The sequence below is a fragment of the Phascolarctos cinereus genome, unplaced genomic scaffold (assembly GCF_003287225.1).
Source record: "Phascolarctos cinereus isolate Bilbo 61053 unplaced genomic scaffold, phaCin_HiC Scaffold_726;HRSCAF=1367, whole genome shotgun sequence".
In the NCBI taxonomy this organism is placed as follows: Eukaryota; Metazoa; Chordata; class Mammalia; order Diprotodontia; family Phascolarctidae; genus Phascolarctos; species Phascolarctos cinereus.
Window position 1 is genome coordinate 204,821,529 of NW_027556098.1, and position 20,052 is coordinate 204,841,580.

Consider the following 20,052-nt stretch of genomic DNA (forward strand, 5'->3'; position numbering starts at 1 on the left):
GATGAAGTGGAGATACAAAAACTGATGTTATCATTGGAGAAAACAATAGCTAGAGTTCTGCAAGCATTCCAAATAAAGCTCTTAGGCATATCAGAACCATAATCACTAGACTCTGGGGTTCCTGCAATACTCTCTTACAATAAATCCACAAGCATGAAGGGAATTAAAAAAACAAAGCAAACATTTTTACAGGAGCAAAATGGATCACTTGACTTACTGGCCATGCATTAAAGATGGTAATATGAGCCCAAAAGGGATCTGTGCATTTACAGCAGTTACTTGGTCAGCTGCTATGGTTAGTATTTAGACTGTCTTTTAAATCAATAGCACTCACTCTGATGTCCTCAGTAAAATGCATTCCAGTTTAAAAAAAAAAAAGCAAGAGTGAAGATGAGTCAGCCAGTTTCCTGCCCCAAAATTTTTCTCTTCTGAGACATGGCACAAGTTATACAACAAGAATTAAGAATTTAGTTAGTCATTTGGCAAATTAGAGGGTTGACCCCTATACATTCTGCAAAGAAATGTGGAGGGTGACTAGTTAGGAAGTTGTCCTTTTCTGACAAACTACAGATCTCTCTGCTTATAGAATGAGTTGAACATATAAGGATTAAGGAAAAGTAAGCATATTTCCTCACAGAGATTTACTTCTGCCACTTTCATACATATTGTATGACATGTATAGATGGAAAATCTGAACAGGAATATGTCCATACATGGTACAGGTGATTATACCACCCTGGGAGTAAAGGAAAAAGGAGGGCATCTGGAAGGAGTAGGAAATAACGAAATTTTAAAAAATAATTACTCTAAATTCCTCTCTGGGTTTATGTGGTAAAAGAGGGGGAAAGAGGGATTAACGAATCCTTACCCTAGTAAGAGTTTATATCCATTTTGTATGTACTTATTCATGAGTATTTTTGCTGCTGTTGTTCAGTCATTGTTCAGTCATGTCTACCTGTTCATGAATCCGTTTGGGGTTGGCAAAGATTCTGGAGTGGTTTGCCATTTTCTTTATGTTACAGATGAGGAAACTGGGGCAAGCAAAGTTAAGTGACTTGCCCAAGGTCACACATCTAGTAAGTATCTGAAGCTACATTTGAATTGGGGATAATGAGTCTCCTGACTCCAGGTCTTGGCACTCTATTCCTGCACCACCTAGCTGTGCTCATTTATGTGCATACTCTCCCCTTTAATAAAATATAAGCTCCATGTGCACAGGAATGTTTCATGTCTCTCTTTATATTCTCATTGACTAGTATATAGTGGTTGAACAATAGATACTTTCATAGATTTGTGACCACTAGCCTTTTATGCTTGGCACATGACCATTTTCCCTGTGCATAAACACAAGACACATTGAGTTGTTCTAGCATAGAAGTAGGGTGCATGTTGCTTTAAGCACTGGCTCTCTTCTCTCACAGGCTTGCCCTTCATATTTTTCAAATCCATTTTTCTTATACCCTGTCTTTTCAGAAGTGGGCCAGATGCATTATTAGCTGCATTGCTCTCCTAGCTATTTCTTTCCTCTATATTTCGCATTGTGTCTGCATTTCAGAGAAATGGTGTTCTCTGTGGCCTCTGCATTGCAATTCTACTCCCTTGTATCCTATATTCGTTTTAAAATGTATGTCCCATAAATTAATTTATATCCTTTAATTTATGTCCACTCTCCGACCTCTGCCAAATGTTGACTCTGTGACTCTAGCCAAGTCATTTAATTATGCAGTGCCCCCAGGCAACTCTTTAAAAAAATAAACTGCAAAGGAGGTGTCATCTGCCTTGATAGGAGTTAGCTCATTCAGCATTTCCCATACCAATGAAATCACCATTCAGATCCAAATTAACGTAGAATGTACCACATTTGGCCATTACTTATTTATTGCCTTTAAAAATTAATTTCAAGCTCTTATGGAAAGGGAGATGAGATTTGTATAGCTTAGGGAAGAATGCTGAGTGGTTTTGTTGTTACTATTTAGCTTGTATGGCAGCAGCAGACTGGCCCCAGTTCTTTTGTGTGTCTGAGGGATTCCCTGGTTGTCTAAGAGGCACTTAATTCTCAGCAGGCTGACGATCTGGGAAAGAGGTAATGTTCAGTCATCCCCCCATTTCTCACTGGGAACTGACTGAGTCTTTGGAAGAGTCAAGTCAATTATGAAGGAAATATATTCCTTCTAGTTTTCCAAATCTCTTCATGTTGATTAAGGAAAATTCATGAAATCATCTCTGGACCAGAGATTGTTTTTTTCTAAATGCCCCAATTTATAATATTGCCGTGCTTTCTAGAGTCAGATATAATATAATGACAGCTATTAGCCCTCATAACATTTATTTTAAGGTCTTTCTTAAAAAATAAAACTGCTATGCTACAGAGAAGAGAATACATTACTACTTCATTTTTATTGTTGTTCGGTCGTTTCACTCATGTCTGACTCTGTGATCCTATTTAGGGTTTTTTGTTGTTGTTGTTTTGTTTTGTTTTTGGCAAAGATAGCAGAATAGTTTGCCATTTCCTTCTGCTCATTTCACAGATGAGGAAATTGATGCAAACAGGGCTAAGTGACTTCCCCAGGATCACACGGCTAGTAAGTGTCTGAGGCTAGATTTGAGCTCAGGAAGATGAGTCTTCCTGACTCCAGGCATGGTAGTCTGTCCACTGCACAGCCTAGCTGCCCCTACTTTGTTTGGACAGACTAACCTAAAATAGAATTCGGGGAGAGTCATCGGCATCTCTATGCTCTCTATTCGTGTTAAGGTTGATTAAGTCTTTAAAAGACTATTTCGCACACACTCAAAGAGCTACCTTTCTAGAAATAAAATTCATCCACCAGCACTTTCATATCCACACGGATTGTACCAGAATAGACCATGTTGCTCATGATCTTGATTATTTGTTAGTCTCATGAAAGAATAAACATGCTGTTTTATTGCTCTAGAGGAAGAAAGTTTACTAGTACATGCAGCAATTAATTGTTTTCATTTGTGCACAGACCATTCCCAGCCTCTCTCAGAAACCCAGTGCCTGGCGAGAGCGTAGGGTGAAATATTTCTGTCCAAGTTCAGGCTCCTCTCCAAACACACTGGCAAAGCTCCTCCGCTGGCCCCTCTGCATCTGGAGCAGACAATGGCAGCTATTAAAGGCCCCCTCTCTTTCAGTACATATGTGCTTTCCCAAGAAGGAGGTAACAAAATTATGTGCTGCACTTGACATGTTCATCCTCATGCAATGGAATGATTTTGTGCAAAAAGTGAAACACTTTCCCCGCCCTCCAGCTGCAGTTGGTCAACTATCAGTGCATTTCACTGTTCCATTTACAGGACCTATTGAGGAGCTAACTTAGGTTTTGTGACTCTGCCAGAGTCTGAATAAGGATACTTACTCATTATTTCAACAGCTGTTACTTTTATGCTCAACAGCAGCTTCAACAGGACTTCTTGGAGAAGCTGCTGCGGACACAAAGTAATACTTTCTATAGAACACCCAATCTCCAGTATTGTGGGTGCCTCGAAGTTGGGCAGGATCCCAAAGAGTCATGGTCACTGAAAAGAACTGTCAGGGTTTCTGATTAATTTTGCCCAAAGATTTTAAAAGAGAAGAAAAATATATAATAAAAAATATAATTGAAAAAACTGTTATCTTTATAGCTCCTCTTCAATGTTATCCTCTGGTCAAACTGAATTAGAATTAGGAGAAGTCAGAACCTGAAGGGACACCATTAGGTTCACTCCTTTGATTTTACAAATGAGAAAGTTGAGGCCCAGATAATTTAAATTACTTATTCAAGTTCAAGTAGCTAGTTAATAGTTTATAATAATAGTCCAATAGTGCCACCACCCTTGTGTAAGCCCACATTTCCTCAAGCCTAGACTATTGCAATAGTGTATCAGTTGGTCTGCCTGCCACAAATCTCTCCCTCCTCCAGCCCATCCTCCATTCACCCACCAAAAATGTAACCCCCACCCAATTTCCCTGTTCCTCCTCCCTCCCTCCCCCACATGCTAAATAAACTCCAGTGTCTCCCTATCGCACTTGTTCAGTTGTTTCAGTCTTATGGGACTCTTCATGACCTCATTTAAGATTTTCTTGGCAAGATACTGGAGGGGTTTGCCATTTCCTTCTCCAGCTCATTTTACAGATGAGGAAACTAAGGCAACCAGGGTTAAGTGACTTGCTCAGGGTCACACAGCTAGCAAGTGTCCAAGTCCAGATTTGAACTCACACTACAGACCAAACATAAAATCTTCAGTCTGGCATTCAAAGCCCTTCATAATCTATACTCCTCCTACCTTTCCCGTCTTCTTACATCTTACTCCCCACCCCAGAGAGACTGACTTCCTTGTTATTTCTCCCACAAGAAACTATTGGCTGTCCCCCAGATGTCCTGGAATATTCTCCCTCCTTATCTCTGCTTCCTGCCAAGCCCCAGCTAAACTCCCTCCTTCTATATGAAGCCTTTCTTAATCCCACTTAGTTCTGGTGCCTTCCTTCTGTTGATTTATTCTTTACTTACTCTGTACATGTACATAGTTGTTTGCATTTTGTCTTCCCCATTAAATTTCGAGCCAGGGCTTAGCATAGTGCCTGACACATGTGTTGTGGTTCATTTGTGTCTGACTTCAGGACCCCACTTGGGGTTTTCTTGGCAAAGATATTGGAGCGGTTTTCCATTTCCTTCTCCAGCTCATTTTATAGATAAGGAAACTGAGGTAAATAGAGCTGAGTGACTTGCCCAGGGTCACACATGTAGTTAGTATCTGAGGCCAGATTTGAACTTAGATCCTCCTGACCCCAGCCTGGTACTTTATCTACACTGTCACTTAGCAGCTGCAGGAGCTATCTTTTGCCTCGTTTTATATCCCCAGCACTTAGCAAGGCACCTAGCACATAGTAGGCACTTTAGACTAACAGTGGACCACATTTGTTATATGGATTCCTTTTGTTATTGCTGCTGTTTTAAAAGCAGATACAACACTAGCAGTGTCTAAAGCTTCACATGTCAGCACAACAGGAAACAGTACCTGCACAGTACCTTTCATAGCGGGAGGTGTATACACACTCTGCTTCCTCTGCTTAGGAGATGCATTCTGTGACTGAGGACAAAAGAGAGAGAGGAAAAAAAACTTAGCAAATCTACATAGACTCAAACCACAGCAGACCTGTATAGGAAGTTTTAGTGGCATGTTTCTAAACATCTCTCTGACGTTCCTTCGCCACTTGGTAGAGTTTAGTCAAAAGTAGTCTGAAACAAGGACATGAAATCAGCTAGGTGACACAGTGGATTCGGCACTGGACTTGGACTCAGAAGGAACTGAGTTCAAATCTAACCTCTGACACGTAATAGGCTGTATGACTCTGGGCAAGTCAAATGCCCCTAGCCTCAGTTTTCTCATCTGTATAATGGGGATAATAATAGTACCAATCTCCCAGGATTATTTTGGGGAATCAAATGAGATAATTACAAAGTGCTTTGCAAAACTTAAAATGTGATATAAATGCTAGCTAATATTATTGTTGCCTACCAAGACAGCTCATTCTACTTTCTGAATAGGGCTGTTTGTTGTTTAGTTATTTCAGTCTTATGAGATTCTTCATGACCCCATTTGAGGTGTTTTTGACAAAGATACTGGAATGATTTACCATTTCCTTCTCCAGCTCATTTTACAGATGAGGAAACTGAGGCGACCAGGGTTAAGTGACTTGCCCAGAGTCACACTGCTAGTAAGTGTCTGAGGGCATATTTGAACTCAGGTCTTTCTGACTGCAGTCCAGCGCTGTATCCACTGTGCAGCCTGGTTACATCAAGCAAAAAATCTGACTCCCTCTAGCTTCTGCCCTTACTAGTTCTGTCTTCTGAAACGGGCAGAATAAATCTAATCCTGTTTCTGTATGACATTGTTCCAAATAACAAAAGGCAGCTATTTTATCTCTCTGCACTATTCCCCTCTCTAGGCTAGATAATCTCAGTTCCCTCCACTGATCCACACATGGCATGATCTGAAGGACCTACACCATCCTATTAACGTGCTCTAGTTTACCTTTCCAAAAATGTGTTGCCCAGAATTGAAAACTGCATTTCAGCTGCCGTTTGATGGGGACAGAGTCCAGCAGAACAATATCCTCCTGAAGCCTGTGTGTACACCATGGTCCTGGCTTTATGAAACCTAAGACCACATTAACTTTCTAATCAGTAGTCATACTATTGACTTATCCTGAGCTCACAGGCCACTCAAACACTCAGTTCTTTATAATCACCCTTAAATGTGTGTCAGGGACATTAAAAGCTTAAGAGAGATTATCCAAAGGTGATAAGGTATATTTTCCTGTGGAAAGGCAGCCTGGGAGGTCAGTTTTCAAAACTTGTTCCCCTAGTAAACATTAGAGCTAGAACAATCATCTTTCTTTTGCTTCTAGCTCTGATGTTAACAGAAAACAGAAGAAAGAAAAAATTCTAATTGAAAAAAAATAAAAAGAAAAAATTGGGGAGAAGAAACAAAAGGGCACCGAAATAAAGGACCTTAGAAAAGATGTCTCGTTTAGGGGCTTCCCAGGAACAATGAAGTAATCCCTATGTATAACCAACCTGAAATTACATGAACAGTCTGATCTCCTCATTAGCTGAAATAACTCAGTCAGAGGACCATTCTTTGTTCTGGTCTCCAAATGCGTACTTTCCTTTTCCTGACGAAACTTGCATTTAACAATCCCAGTTCATGAGATACAGGGTCAGGCTTAGGTTACAGGAGAAGGACTTTGGCAAAAACAGGAACTCATTTCTGTATGGAAACCAGAAAAGGTTCTCTGGTGATTTTTTTTTCAGATAAGAAAAGAAAGTTAAATCTCCCTTTCTCAGATAAGCCAATGAGTTTTATAATGATTTCTCAATTTGCATTTCAAAGTCTAGGAAGTAGGCACCTATATTAATGAGGTTGGGTTTCCAAAATGTTCATTTTTGTTTGACAAATCCCAACTTTGCTTATATTTGTTGTTGTTGTTGTTGTTGTTTCTGGGGGGAGGGAGTGCTCAAAATCTACTCTGAAAAAAATAGGTGAGCCAAAAAAAAATCGTGCTGCCAACATTTTTTCCCCTTTCATCTTATTATGTGGTCCTTAGCTTTCTTGTATGCTTTCTTTAAAGTATCACACAGAGCATCAGGATGGCAGTATTTACATGATGGCAAAATAACCCATTGAAAAGTGAAAATCACCATTAAGTTAACAAGTTATTTAGTCTATTTGAGACCAGCAAGTAGCCCTGACAAATTATTTTCCCTCACTGATTTGAATGTTTGCTTTGGCACCAGACCTAAGATACAGTCAAGCATAGGAAAACATGGTGCACACACTCTTTGGCCTGCTGACACATCTGACAGGGGCAGAGATCTCTGGGATTAATTCTATAACTTCAGCCACATCTGACCAATACCACAAGCAAACTGCTCCACTCCTCCTGGCTTATCATAGGAATTGCATATTTTCTCCATAAATGTGTCCAAAAGCAAAAGTTGAGCTCTCTAGAAAATTTCTCCTTGGTAATGACACATGCTTGTAAAGATTCCCAGGAATGTACTTGGTTCTAAAATTGAAATAATCAATACCATGCATAACTATTACAATGATTTCACTATTACTATTAAAATTATCATTTCAATGATTTTCATGTATGATAAAGGGCATATGTCTGAAAGTGAGAAAAAAGCCTAAACTTACCTTTGTAAGTTCATATTGCACTTTGCAAGGAGAAAGGAGGGGGGGAAAAAACCAAAAAACATTTGCCAAGTACCTGTTATACATCAGGTCCTGTGCTAAGTGCTTTACAAATATTATCTCATTTGGTCCTTACAATAACCCTGAGAGGTAGATGGTATTATTATCATTCCCATTTTACAGTTGAGGAAAGTTAAGTTTAAGTGCCCAGGGTCCTGTAGCTAGGACATATCTAAGGACAGATTTGAAAATCAGCTTTCTTGACTCTAGGTTTAACTCTATCCAAGCCCTGCTTAGTGGGGGTGGTCTCCAGTCATTCTGATCTATATCTGGCCACTGGACCCAGATGGCTCCAGAGGAGAAAGTGAGGCTTGTGACTTTGCAAAACCCTGCCTCACTTAAATCCAATTCACTTGCAAGTCATGACGTCACCTCACATCACGGTCCTCTCCAAGAAAGGACAAACAACAACATCCCTATCCTCTACGCAGCCCAGCTGCCTTTAAGAGGCATTCAGTTAGAGTAGGGACTCAGTAGTGATATAAGGATACTTTCTACTTTCTTTTAAAGAGAGGTATTTATGGTTGTGATTGTTACTGCTGCAGCTATTTACAAGAACTACAAAAGTAAAGGATTTGAACAGATTTAAATAAAAAACAGGGATTTCACAATGAGTATTTTGAAGGAGGCCCCCAGGTTTAGAAAAGTGGACAGAGTCAGCCTAAGAGCCAGGAAGTCAGGGGTTCAAAGTGTACTTCTGATCTAGACTGTCTGTGCCACCCTAGGCCAAAAACATGACCTCTTGGTGTTCTAGACAACTGTCTGAGAACAGAACTTAGATCGCAGGTGCTGACCTATATTGGCAGAGGGAGTTTCTCACCTCTGGGTGCTGTCTAGAGCAGTGGTGTCAAATTCAAATAGAAGGGGGGGGAGGAAACCATACACAAGGATTCCTGCAGGCCAAGTATTGACTTAGAAAACCACATATTAGCATTTTCTATGTGTTATTACATTTTTATTTATTAAAATATGTTCAATATTTCACAATTATGTTTCAGTTTGGTTCAAGTGCACTTAGGAGTGTTGTGGGCTGTGTGTTTGATGGCTGGCTCTGTTCCAGGCCAATGAAATCACAGGTTCAGTGCCTATAACCTTGTCAGGCAAAACTGGGTCGTTTGAAGGTACTCCTAGGTGTAAATCTCACATGACCGTACCTGATATTTTACCACAAAACATAAAACTTAAGGAATTTTGAATAAATTTTAAATGATTATATTTTCTATATATATTTCAAAGAACTCAAATGTGTATGTAAAAGATGTAGTTTAACTTACTTCTCCTTGTGAGTTGGTGACCCTCTTCTCGTCTATTTCTATAAAAAAAAAAGTAACATATTAGGGAATTTCATGCAACAATGTAAATTAAAAGAACAATCATAAAACAATCAAAAGTGAATGTTGTAAAATTACAAATGTAAAGCCCCTTTATGAAGAGGAAAGAGTGGGAGAGACAGAGACAAAGACAAAGATAGAGATGGAACAAAGACAGAGAGGTGGAGAGAGACTGACAGCTTCAATTTAGGCTTACTGTGAGCTTAGGGCTATTGGTTCAAGGGCTCCCTGATCACCTCCCTCTTTGTGTGGTACACTCCCTTACAGAAAACACTCACTCAAGATTCAATAAAAATCAACTTAACCTCATTTAGAGAAAAAAAATCATATAATAGTACATACAGTAAATAAAGTTTAAAGAGTTGCTTTCATGTTGCCCCCATTAGACCATGAGCTACTTGAGAGAAGGGATTCTCTTTTGCTTTTCTTTATCTCCATCTGGAAGCAGCGTGTGGCACATATTAGGTGCTTAATAACTTAATAACTGCTTTTGATCGACCATTAATAACTACATGAAAAATGCTCCAAATCACTAATAATAAGTGAAATGCAAATTAAAATATCCCTGAGCTGTCACTTGACTATCAGAAAATTGTTAATGCTGATGAAAGATGGTAGTAGTCAATGTTGAAAGATAGATACACTACTGCATTGTGGGTGAAGCTGTGAATCGGTACAACTGATTCTGAAAGCATTTTGGAATTATGCAAATAAAGTAACTCAAATATTCATACCCTTTGATCCAGAGATTCCACTGCTAAGCATATACACTAAAGGGGGTCATTGAAAAGAAAAAAAAAACCCTCTCATATACATAGAAATATTTATACCAGCACTTTTTATAGTAACAAAGAACCAGTTGAGGGGGTTGAGGATTGGGGGAGTGGGCAGTTAAACCAGGGGTAGGGAACCTGCAGCACATGAATATCATGGAACATTACTATGCTGTAATAAATGATGAATAGGGTCAGTGCTAATAAGAAGACTTACATGAACTGATACAGGGTAGAGAAAGCAGAACTAAGATAACATACAGAGAGACTGCAGCAATGAAGAATAACAAACACAAAACAATCAAAAGTGAATGTTGCAAAATTACAAAGAAAAAGCAAGATCCCAAATAAACAGTATGAGAAACAACCCACCCCATTCCTTTGATAGGAGGTCCTCAGTTATGAAACACTGCTTATATTTTGAACATTTTTGATTCTTGATCCATTTTTCTGATTTTTCTCTGTCCTTCCTCTTTTTCTTTAAAAATATATATTTATTAATTGTTAAATAAGGTAGCTCCCCAGGGAGGGGGAAGGGGGCATGCACAAGAAGGTGAAGTGGTGTGATACTTCTCTCTCTTATTTATCATTCACCACTAACAGTTGTCCTATCTTTGATTTCCCTCCTTTCCCCCAAACTGCTAGAAAGCTCTTTTTGCTTTGACTTCCTTGCCAACCTAAGCTCACTCTGAGTTTTAGCATTCTTGGAAATACCTTTACTAGGTGTCCTACTCAGCACTTCAATGTCTTTTAGCCCTCCCTATCCAATCTGTGGCCAAGGTCTGTTGATTTTACCTTCATAGCATGTCTCATACATGCCCCCTTCTCTCCTCTGACACTGCTACCATCCTCGCTATTCCTGGACTATTACATTAACTTGTTAGTTGGTCTACCTGCCTCAAGTCTTCCCTGCTCTAGTCCATCCTCCACCCAGCTACCAAAGCGATCACCCTAAAACAAAGAATTGTGTCACCCCCATGCTCAATAGACTCCAATGATTCCCTATCACTTCGAGCATCAAATAACTCATTCTCAGTTTGCCATTCGAAGCCCTTCATGACCTGCCCCTCTCTTGCCTTTCCAGTCTTCTTACGCCTTATTCCTCACCTCTGCAATCCAATGACTTTGCCCTCCTGGCTGTTCCTCTAACAAGACACTTCATCTTTTGGCTCCAGGCATTTTCTCTGGCTGTCCCCCATGCCTGGAATGCTCTCCCTCTTTATCTCCATCTCCTGAGCTTCCCTGGCTTCCTTCAAGTACTAACTAAAATCCTGCTTTCTACAGGAAAACTTTCCTGATCCCTCTTCATGCTAGTGCCTCTCCTCTGGTATGTCCAATTTATCTCGTATATTGTCTGTACATAGTTGTTCGCATGTTGTTTCTCTCAGTAGATTGTGAGCTCCACCCAGGCAATGACTATTTTTTTGCCTTTCACTGTCTCTCCAATGTTTAGCACAGTGCCTGTGGCACATAATAGGGGCTTAATAAATGTATATTGACTGAAACTGACTTACTACTTTTTATATTTATTCTCTATTACCTGCCCTTGCTGTCCTCCTCTGTTTGGCTTTTAAAACCCCTTACAATCTGGACTCTTCCTACCTTTCCATTCTTCTTAGAATTTATTCCCCTCCACTCACACTATGATCCAGCTACACAGACCTTCCTCCTGTTCCTCATATGTGATACTTCATGTATCTATTCTGTGCCTTTTAAATGGCTATTTAAATATTCCAGGAATATTTTCCTCCTTCAACACTGCCTCCTGGCTACTCTGGCTTCCTTCAAGATTCAATTCAAACCTCACCTCCTGGTGGCTCTCCCTTCTTGCTCCAACCCTCGTTGGTAGTGCCTCCCACTGAGATTAATTCCCATTCATGCTGTAGTTGTGTGTACATAGTTATTTGCATTTTTCTCCCTCTTTGAAATATGAGCTTCATGAGGTCAGTGATGGTTTTTTTTGCCTTTCTTTGTATCCCCAAAACTTAGTTCAGCTTTTGACACATACTAAGTACTTAATAAATGTTTGTTGAGGGGCAGCTGGATGGTGCAGTGGATAGGGCACTGGTCCTGGAGGCAAGAGGACCTGAGTTTAAATCCTGAGTTCAAATGCCTCAGATACTTACTAGCTGCGTGACCCTGGGCAAATCACTTAACCCTGATTGCCTTCAAAAATAATTTAACAAATAAATGCTTGCTAACTGATTCATTGTATGACCTTTAAAAATTTCACTCTATTCATTAAATCTCCCCTTTTCCTCCATGAAACCGTTTTATCTTCTTACCTTTAAAACCTACTTCTTAAGAATTTTCTATCCCTTCTGGGCTGACTTCCTACAAAACACTAGATCTTGCTGAATTCGTTGAATATCTGCTCTCCCAATATAGGGAACTTATGAGCTTATGCTTGAATGTCCATTCATCTATCACAAACCTGAAGATGAAGTTTGCATTTTTGTACAATGTTTCATACCAGAAATCACTTCCTTCTTATTTGTTCAGAAATTGATTCTTCTATCTTTTGAAAGATGAAATTGTCATAAAGCCAAGTTTAAAATTATTAGCTTCTCTGTTTGGAAGAGAAAGCTCCAATCAGATGTTCAGATAATTTATATGTTATCCGGAAATACTATATTACCTCTCCATGAGAAGCTTGTGACTTGTTTCACAAACTCAGCATCTGTTTCCTCAATCTATTCAGCTGGTTTATAGTGATCTTTGGTAATAAAAGCATTTCTGTTTCTCTCTTGTTATTCTTCTCTCAAGTACCTTCCATCACGCTTCCTCACCTCTGATTCCTCAATTTCTCTACATAAATACATATTCTTAACACAGACTAATATTATAAAGGAAATAGTTATGCCAGTTTTGACCTTGAATTGACTCAAAATATAACCACTGAATAGGAAAATAAATTAGAGCTGTGCACTAGTAGGCTTTTTTCCCATCCTCTATGGGCCAGTTTTCAATAACAAGCATTTATAAAGTATTTAGTATGTGCCAGCTACTGTTACAAATACAAGCAAAAAGAAAGTCAATATCTGCCCTCAAGGAGCTTACTTTCTAAAGGGGCAAGACACCATATAAAGGAAAGGTAAAAGGCATAGGGGAAGGTACTTAGGTCCAGAGTGCAAAATGATGAAAAATAAAGAGATGACTAGTCTGGTTAAAATGATCTTCCAAGATGAAAAGGTTCCGGGGCATCCTACAGGCTGCTTGGCTTATAGAATGTATGGGTATAATGATTGTGCTGCTAGCACGCCTTTAGGTTAGTCTCCATCCTTAAGATAATTGTACCCATTTTATGAGTCAAATAATGGTATCACCAAAAAAAACCTGTTAATGATCAAATGACTATGTAACTTGTTCTGTGCTTTAGTGTAGCATGTGTAATAATAACATCCAATTTAGCAACCCAAAATAGTTTTAGGTGGAATGTACTGGTTGATTTGGTAGTGGAATGAATAGTATTTAAAACTGTTGTTAGCGCTAACTTTGTTTTGGCTTCTGGAAAAGACTGGTATTTAATACTTGGGTGGAAAGTTCTAGATAATTCTAGCAATTTCAGCTTTCCCTAATTTTTCAAGGGAAGAAATAGAATTATCAGTTCAGAAAAATAATACCTTGAACTTGATGTGATACTTGTAAAAATCTAGTAGAACACCAGAAAGATAGTGATAACATTATATTCAATACTTCACTCTTTCAGTGCAAATCCTTTCCTCATCACCTTTGAATTATCAAAGAGGAACAGTTTCAACAACGGCAGCGTTGTGATCTGTGGAATTCTTAAATGTCATTAAGTTGTCTTAAGATTCCTATTTTGTTCAAGTTTCAAAAATCTATGTGGAAGTCAACATGTTGTTACAGGAAAAAAATAGGATACAATCATGCAGGGTTGTATTTTTTCCTATTGCATTGGTCAGTGCACATGAACACCATATTGATACACAGCTCCAGCATTGCAATAAAAAGAATTCAGCAAAATTAAGAGACATCTGTTAAATGCCTCCCATATGCATTGGCACTATGCTAGCATGTACATGAATACAAAGATAGCTGTGACACGGACTGTATTCTAACGGAGCTTGTGGTTTATTGGGAAAGAGGGACAAGAAAGGACATGTACACAAACAGTAACGATGTAAGGGAGTTTGAGTTAATATAAAAGAGAAGCCTAGGCAACATGGTATGGGGGGAGGAAGGGGGGAATCAACTATTATCACCCAAATACTTGCTATAGCCATTCAGATTAATTTATCTGATTCTCTTCCCCTCCCCCCAAGGAATAGTCCTATCACTGAATTGGCTAAATCAGCTGTGTATCATGTAGATACAGGCTGAAAAGACTAGTTTTCCAGTTTCTTCTTTTGAATTTGAGGTAGGGAAGCTAACAATCACAAAATCAAGACAATAGAGCAAAGTATTAAGTGACGTGAGGGCAGAAACTGCTTCAGAACATCCATCGTATTCCCACATCGCAACACTCTGACGGCTTTTTTCACCTTTTCCCCATCTTCCTCTCCCACCACTCCTCCCTACCCCTCCCCTTTCTCTCTCTCCCTCTCCCTTCTCTCTCTCTCTCTTCTCTCTCTCTCTCTCTCTCTCTCTCTCTCTCTCTCTCTCTCTCTCTCTCTGCAAAGATAAATAGAAAGTCTAACGTGTTGAAAAAAACCAAACAAACCAAATTAAGAGTTCAAGTTATGCGAGGCCTTTTTAACAAAAGTTCATTTACAAAAGGCATTGGGTATCAATGAACTCCAAGGTCAATGTAAATCCACAGTGCAATAACACATCCACAAAAACATAATATTAGGCTTCATTAAAAAAAAAGATTATTGTCCAGAAACAGGGTCCTGGTAGTCCCATTGTATTATTCCCTATTCTAACCATAACTGAAGTGTTATTTTCATTTTGGGGTACCACATTGTAAGAAGGATATTAATAAGGTAGAGATCATCAAGAGGTGGGAAACCAGAATGATCTTGAAGGTCAGCTAGTGTAGCACCTAGGTGGTTGAGTGGATAGAGCCCTGGCCTTGGAGTCAGGAAGACCTGAGTTCCAATCTGCCCTCAGACATACTTCCTAGCTGTGTGACCTTGAGCAAGTCATTTAACTTCTACCTCAGTTTCCTCATCTATAAAATGGGGATAATAACAGCATCTACCCCCCAGGATTGTTATGAGGATCAGACAAGATAATTATTGTAAAGCACTTATCACGTGACCTGGCACAGAATAAACACTCTATAAATGTTAGCTAGTATTATTAGTATCATTATTGACATTGGAAGCAACTATAGATGCTTAGCATGGAGGAGAGAAGACTTAGGGAGGACATGATACATATCTTCAAGTATTTGAAGATTTATTATATAGAAGAGAGAATTAAATTGTTCTAACTACTGCCAGAGAACAGAAACTGGGAATGATAGGTGAAAATGGCAAAGAGACAAATTTAGGCTTGACATAAGGAAAGCCTGCTTAACAAAAAAGCTGGCCAAAAGGAGAAAGGGCTGCCTCCACAGTCTGTGGGTTCCCAACACAAGAGTTATTCAAGGGAAGGATGGGTAACTACTTGTCAAGCAAGCAGTAGTAAAGATTTTTGTTCAGGCACCTGTTTGATTGGATGGTCTCTGTATAGTCCCTTTCAAACCTGAGATATTTTAATTCTGTGAAAAATGAGTGATACACATATTTTTCTCCAGATTTTTCTGACTTTTGTTTGTCCTATACAAAAGTCCCTGTGAAATCTTAGGAAAGTCACAAATGGTGATTTGAAGTTCATTCCTAGAGGGATTAGCCATCATGGTGTGTTGAGAAAGCTGAGCTGATCTTCAATCAGCAGTTGTTTCTCTATCAAACACAAATAGGATTTAAAATCAAAATATATGAAATAATCTGTATTAGAACAGAATTGACCGGTCTGTTTCCTTAGGATATGTTGGTGTTCAGTTTTCAACAAACCTAAACTGGGAGCAAAGCAGCCAATGTTTAATTTCCCCTTTGGAATTTGTCCTATTTTCCTCCCTTTACCCTACACCTTGTACCTCTCCCCACCCCATAACAACCACCTGAATCCAAATCCCAGATCTGCATAAAATTATTTGTGTGGTTTTAGCAAGTTATGGAATGCTTCTGAGCCTCAGTTTCCTCATTGATAAAATGAGAAGATTCTCTTGATCTTTTAAATTGTTCTGTCATGTCCAACTCTTCATGACCCCATTTTGGGTTTTCTTGGCAAAGATACTAGAGTTGTTTGTCATTTCCTTCTCAAGCTCATTTTTACAGATGAGGAAACTGAGGCAAATAGGGTTAAGTGACTTGCCCAGGGTCATATAGCTAGTAAGTATCTGAGGTCAAATTTGAACTCAGAACTACCTAACTTGAGGCCAGCACTCTAGCCACTGCACCACCTAAACTGCCTCGTCTCTAAATACTCACTTCTAAGCATATAACACATCATTTATGAAATTATTTCATGGTAAAGATAAAGATAAGCTGGGGCAGCTAAGTGGTACAGTGGATAGAGCACTGGCCCTGGAGTCAGGAGGACCTGAGTTCAAATCTGGCCTCAGACACTTAACACTCACTATCTGTGTGACTCTGGGCAAGTCACTTAACCCCATTGCTTAGCAAAATACAAAAAAAAAAAAAGAAAGAAAGACTGAAAAGATAAAGATAAGCTCGGTAAGTGAGCTATGCTTCCTAAATAATTCAGAATTAATAAATAACTGACTAGATACAGAAAAAAGAATAGCAAAGTGTAACAGAAGACAACCATATTTTAGGATTGAGACAATTTGGAGTTATTAGCAATATAACTAACTTTTCCAGAGTCACTATCCCAGAAGGAACTCATGCCCTTAAATCTCCATTAGCCCAACAGCTTCCTGAGCAGATATCCCTGAATACAATCTCTCCTATTCCAATCTGTCCAGATAGTGCTACCAGAAAACTCTTCTTCAAAAAGGGCTTAAATCACATAACTGCTAAGAGGCTCACAGTGGTTCCCTCTTTTCTATTTTCTAAATGTCAACTCAAATTTGAAATCAAGGTGTTAATACCAACTTTGTCTCACCAATACTTTTCCAAATTGTGTCTTTACTACTCCCCAACACCTCAGTCTCTACTTCAACTTTGCTTATATTATTCTTCATCTTCAGATACTCAGCAAAGAGTTGTGGAAAGAACAAGATTTCAAGACAAAAGATGTTAGTCAAGTCCTGCCATTTACTGGAGGTAGCAGGTGGCTCAGTGGATAGAGCTCTGGGCCTGGAGTTAAATCTGGCCTCAGACACTTACTAGCTGTGTGACCCTGGGCAAGTCACTTAACCTCTCTTTACCTTAATACACTGGAGAAAGAAATGGCAAACCACTCCAGTGTCTTTGCCAAGAAAACCCCATGGACAGTATGACCTACTGGGTCATGAAGAATCAGACATAACCGAAGAGCAACAGCAACCTGTCACTTACTACCTACAGGACCACGGACAAGTCAAGTAACTTTCCAATTTCTTCATTGTATAATGAGAATAATCATACTGGCACTACTTGTCTCAGAGAATCTAATGAGTCTTAATTGTAAAATTTTATGTAAACACACATTATTATTACTCCCTCTTTTCTAGAATCCTAGGACTACTTTTTTTTTTTCAGTATTTTTCTATACTATTCCTCAAAGGTTAAAGCTGACCTCCTACATCTTATTCTGTTGTCTAATCCCAATACACCTTGATCATTCCTTTCTTCTTGCTGTTTCACCACATCTAATTTATACTGTACAATTTCACATGTAATGTTTTTCTCTAGGTTATTATATGTATTTATGTTTTGTCTCAACCAAACTCTTTAAGGGCATAAAGTATGTTTCTAAGACTCTTAGAATCACAGACATAGTGCTGGAAGGCACCTTAGAAGTTAAGTCTGACACCTTCAGTTTATATCTCTGTCTTCTACTTCTTTTATACCTCTCCACTGAACCTACCTTAGTGCTATGGGCAGTGGAATCAAATTCTTTTTGATTAGCAACATGTTGGAGTAAACAGTACCATCTCATCTCTGCTACTTACTTTAATCTCTCTGAGCCTCAGTTTCTAGAGCTTCAATTTTCTGAAGTGGTAATATAAAATCCTTTCCAGCTCTTAATGCTATCATTCCAGTGCTAGAATTTGGACAAGATGAAGAGTTTTGGAGGAAAAAGAATTTATGTCTTTGTCTTATTGAATTTTAGATGGTGATGAGGTATTCAGTTGGATGAATCCTGTATACAGGGAGACATACGTGCATGACAGGCTCTGAATGAAAGTTCATCAGTTTGCTGATTCCCCAATGGTAGAAAAATAGATCTGACAGGCAATGGTAAACCATGAAAGTGGAAGAAGGGTTTGATTGAGTGAATGTAGGAAAAAAGCAGTTATCTTGGAGGAACAGGAATAGCAAATTGATAAGAAGGAGCAATCTAGTTGCTTCACAGTAAAAACTGAAAGATAACAAGCCTTTGAGAAAAGACTGCCAAGACTGTATACTATGATGAACTGAAAAAATGCCAACATGGAGGAAAAACTTTTGAATAACCTGCTGGAAGGTCATTGGAGACCAGGGGTCCACGGAAATAAGTTCCTATGGGCTCATAAGAACCGATAATTAAATTTACAGTGTAAGCATTTGCACGTCAGAAATCTGCAAATACTACCAATCAGGAATTGCTTTTTTCTTTTATTGATTGTCTAGTCTTTAAAAAGTGATGGAGAAATAACTTGAAACCTAAGAATAAACTTAAAAATATATTGTGTATTTTCAAAGAGCCAGTTATTAAATATTTACTAGCACACCCCTCCTAGAGACTTTGGTTTTCATAGAAAGTTGAAGACAAAAGTGAATTCAGAGGGATGTGGGGGCATTGTTCAAATTCAATTCAAACACAATTTTATGAAGGGCTTACTAAGTGCCAGGAGGGCAACTAGGTGGTGCAGTAGATGTAGCACTGGGCTTGGAGTCAGGAAGACTCATCTTCTTGAGTTCAAATCTGGCCTCAGACACTTATTAGCTATGCGACTCTGGGCAAGTCACTTAACCCTGGTTGCCTCAGTTTCCTTATCTGTAAAATGAGCTGGAAAAAGAAATGGCAAACCACAAGAAAATCTCAAATGAGGTCATGAAGAATTGGATAGGACTGAAATGACTGAACAATGACAACAACAACAGGCAGTCAGAAGCAGTATGGCATGATAGATAGAGAGTTGGCTTCAGAGTCAGTAAGACCTGAATTGATGGCCCATTTTTAAGGTATACTGGTTTGTGAACTGGGCCAAGTCATTTAACCTCTCTGTGCCCAAGTAACTCACTAAGACTATAAATTGAAGATAAGATTCTGATTTGCACTTGTAAAGGAAAAGTTACTCATCAACAATTCCCTGTGCTAAGGGAACCACTGATCTGGCACAAAAATGTAACAGGTCCTATGCTAGACATTTTTAATACAAAGACAAAAAAAAAATAGTACCTGCCTTCAAGGAGCTTATATTCTACTGGCAAGAAACACCAAGTAAACAGGTGTATAAAAATATAAATTCAATGTAATTTGGAAGAAAAGTCTAACTACATGGTGTTACTTCAATTTAAAAATTCTGGAGGGATCATGTTAGAGGTAGAGCTCAAGCTAAAACTTGAAGAGGTATCTAAGAGACCAAATAAAAACAGACTATTCTGCTCCTGAGGGACAGACATGGAGAAGTGAGGTGGAATATGGGGTACAAAGAGCAGTAAGTAAATCAGGTTGACAGGCCCCCCAGTGTCATTCCAACACCCCTCAGGGGGTAGTATCACCTGCTTTGGGAACCTATGCTCTAGAGGTAGGAGTTCATTTAGGAGGCAGTTGCAATAGCCCAGGCCAGGAATAATTATGGATGACCCTATGGTAGAGGCTGTGTGCTAGAAAAGGAAATGGCAAACCACTCCAGTAGCTTTGTCAAGAAAACCCCAAATAAGGTCAGAAAGAGTTGGACATGACTGAAATGACTGAGCAACATTCAGAGGGAGATAGTCAACAGTGTCAATCACTTCAGAGAAATCAGGAAATATGAGGACAAAAATACATTAGATTCAGTACTTGAAGGATCATTAGTCTGTCAGTTAACAAGTATAAGTGCTTACAATATACCAGATACCACACCAGGGATATGAAGG

General features: G+C 39.0%; 1 protein-coding gene across 1 annotated transcript in view; it reads right to left on the reverse strand.

The window, feature by feature from the left end:
* The window catches only part of PPP1R1C (protein phosphatase 1 regulatory inhibitor subunit 1C), a 188,955-nt gene that overhangs the window by 79,976 nt on the left and 88,927 nt on the right, over positions 1 to 20,052 (reverse strand). The window contains exons 3-4 of the mRNA XM_021006408.2: positions 9,036 to 9,073; positions 5,028 to 5,088 (exon numbers count right to left, since the gene is read on the reverse strand). Coding sequence (XP_020862067.1) covers positions 5,028 to 5,088; positions 9,036 to 9,073 — 99 coding nt within the window. The remainder of the gene's footprint in view (positions 1 to 5,027; positions 5,089 to 9,035; positions 9,074 to 20,052) is intronic.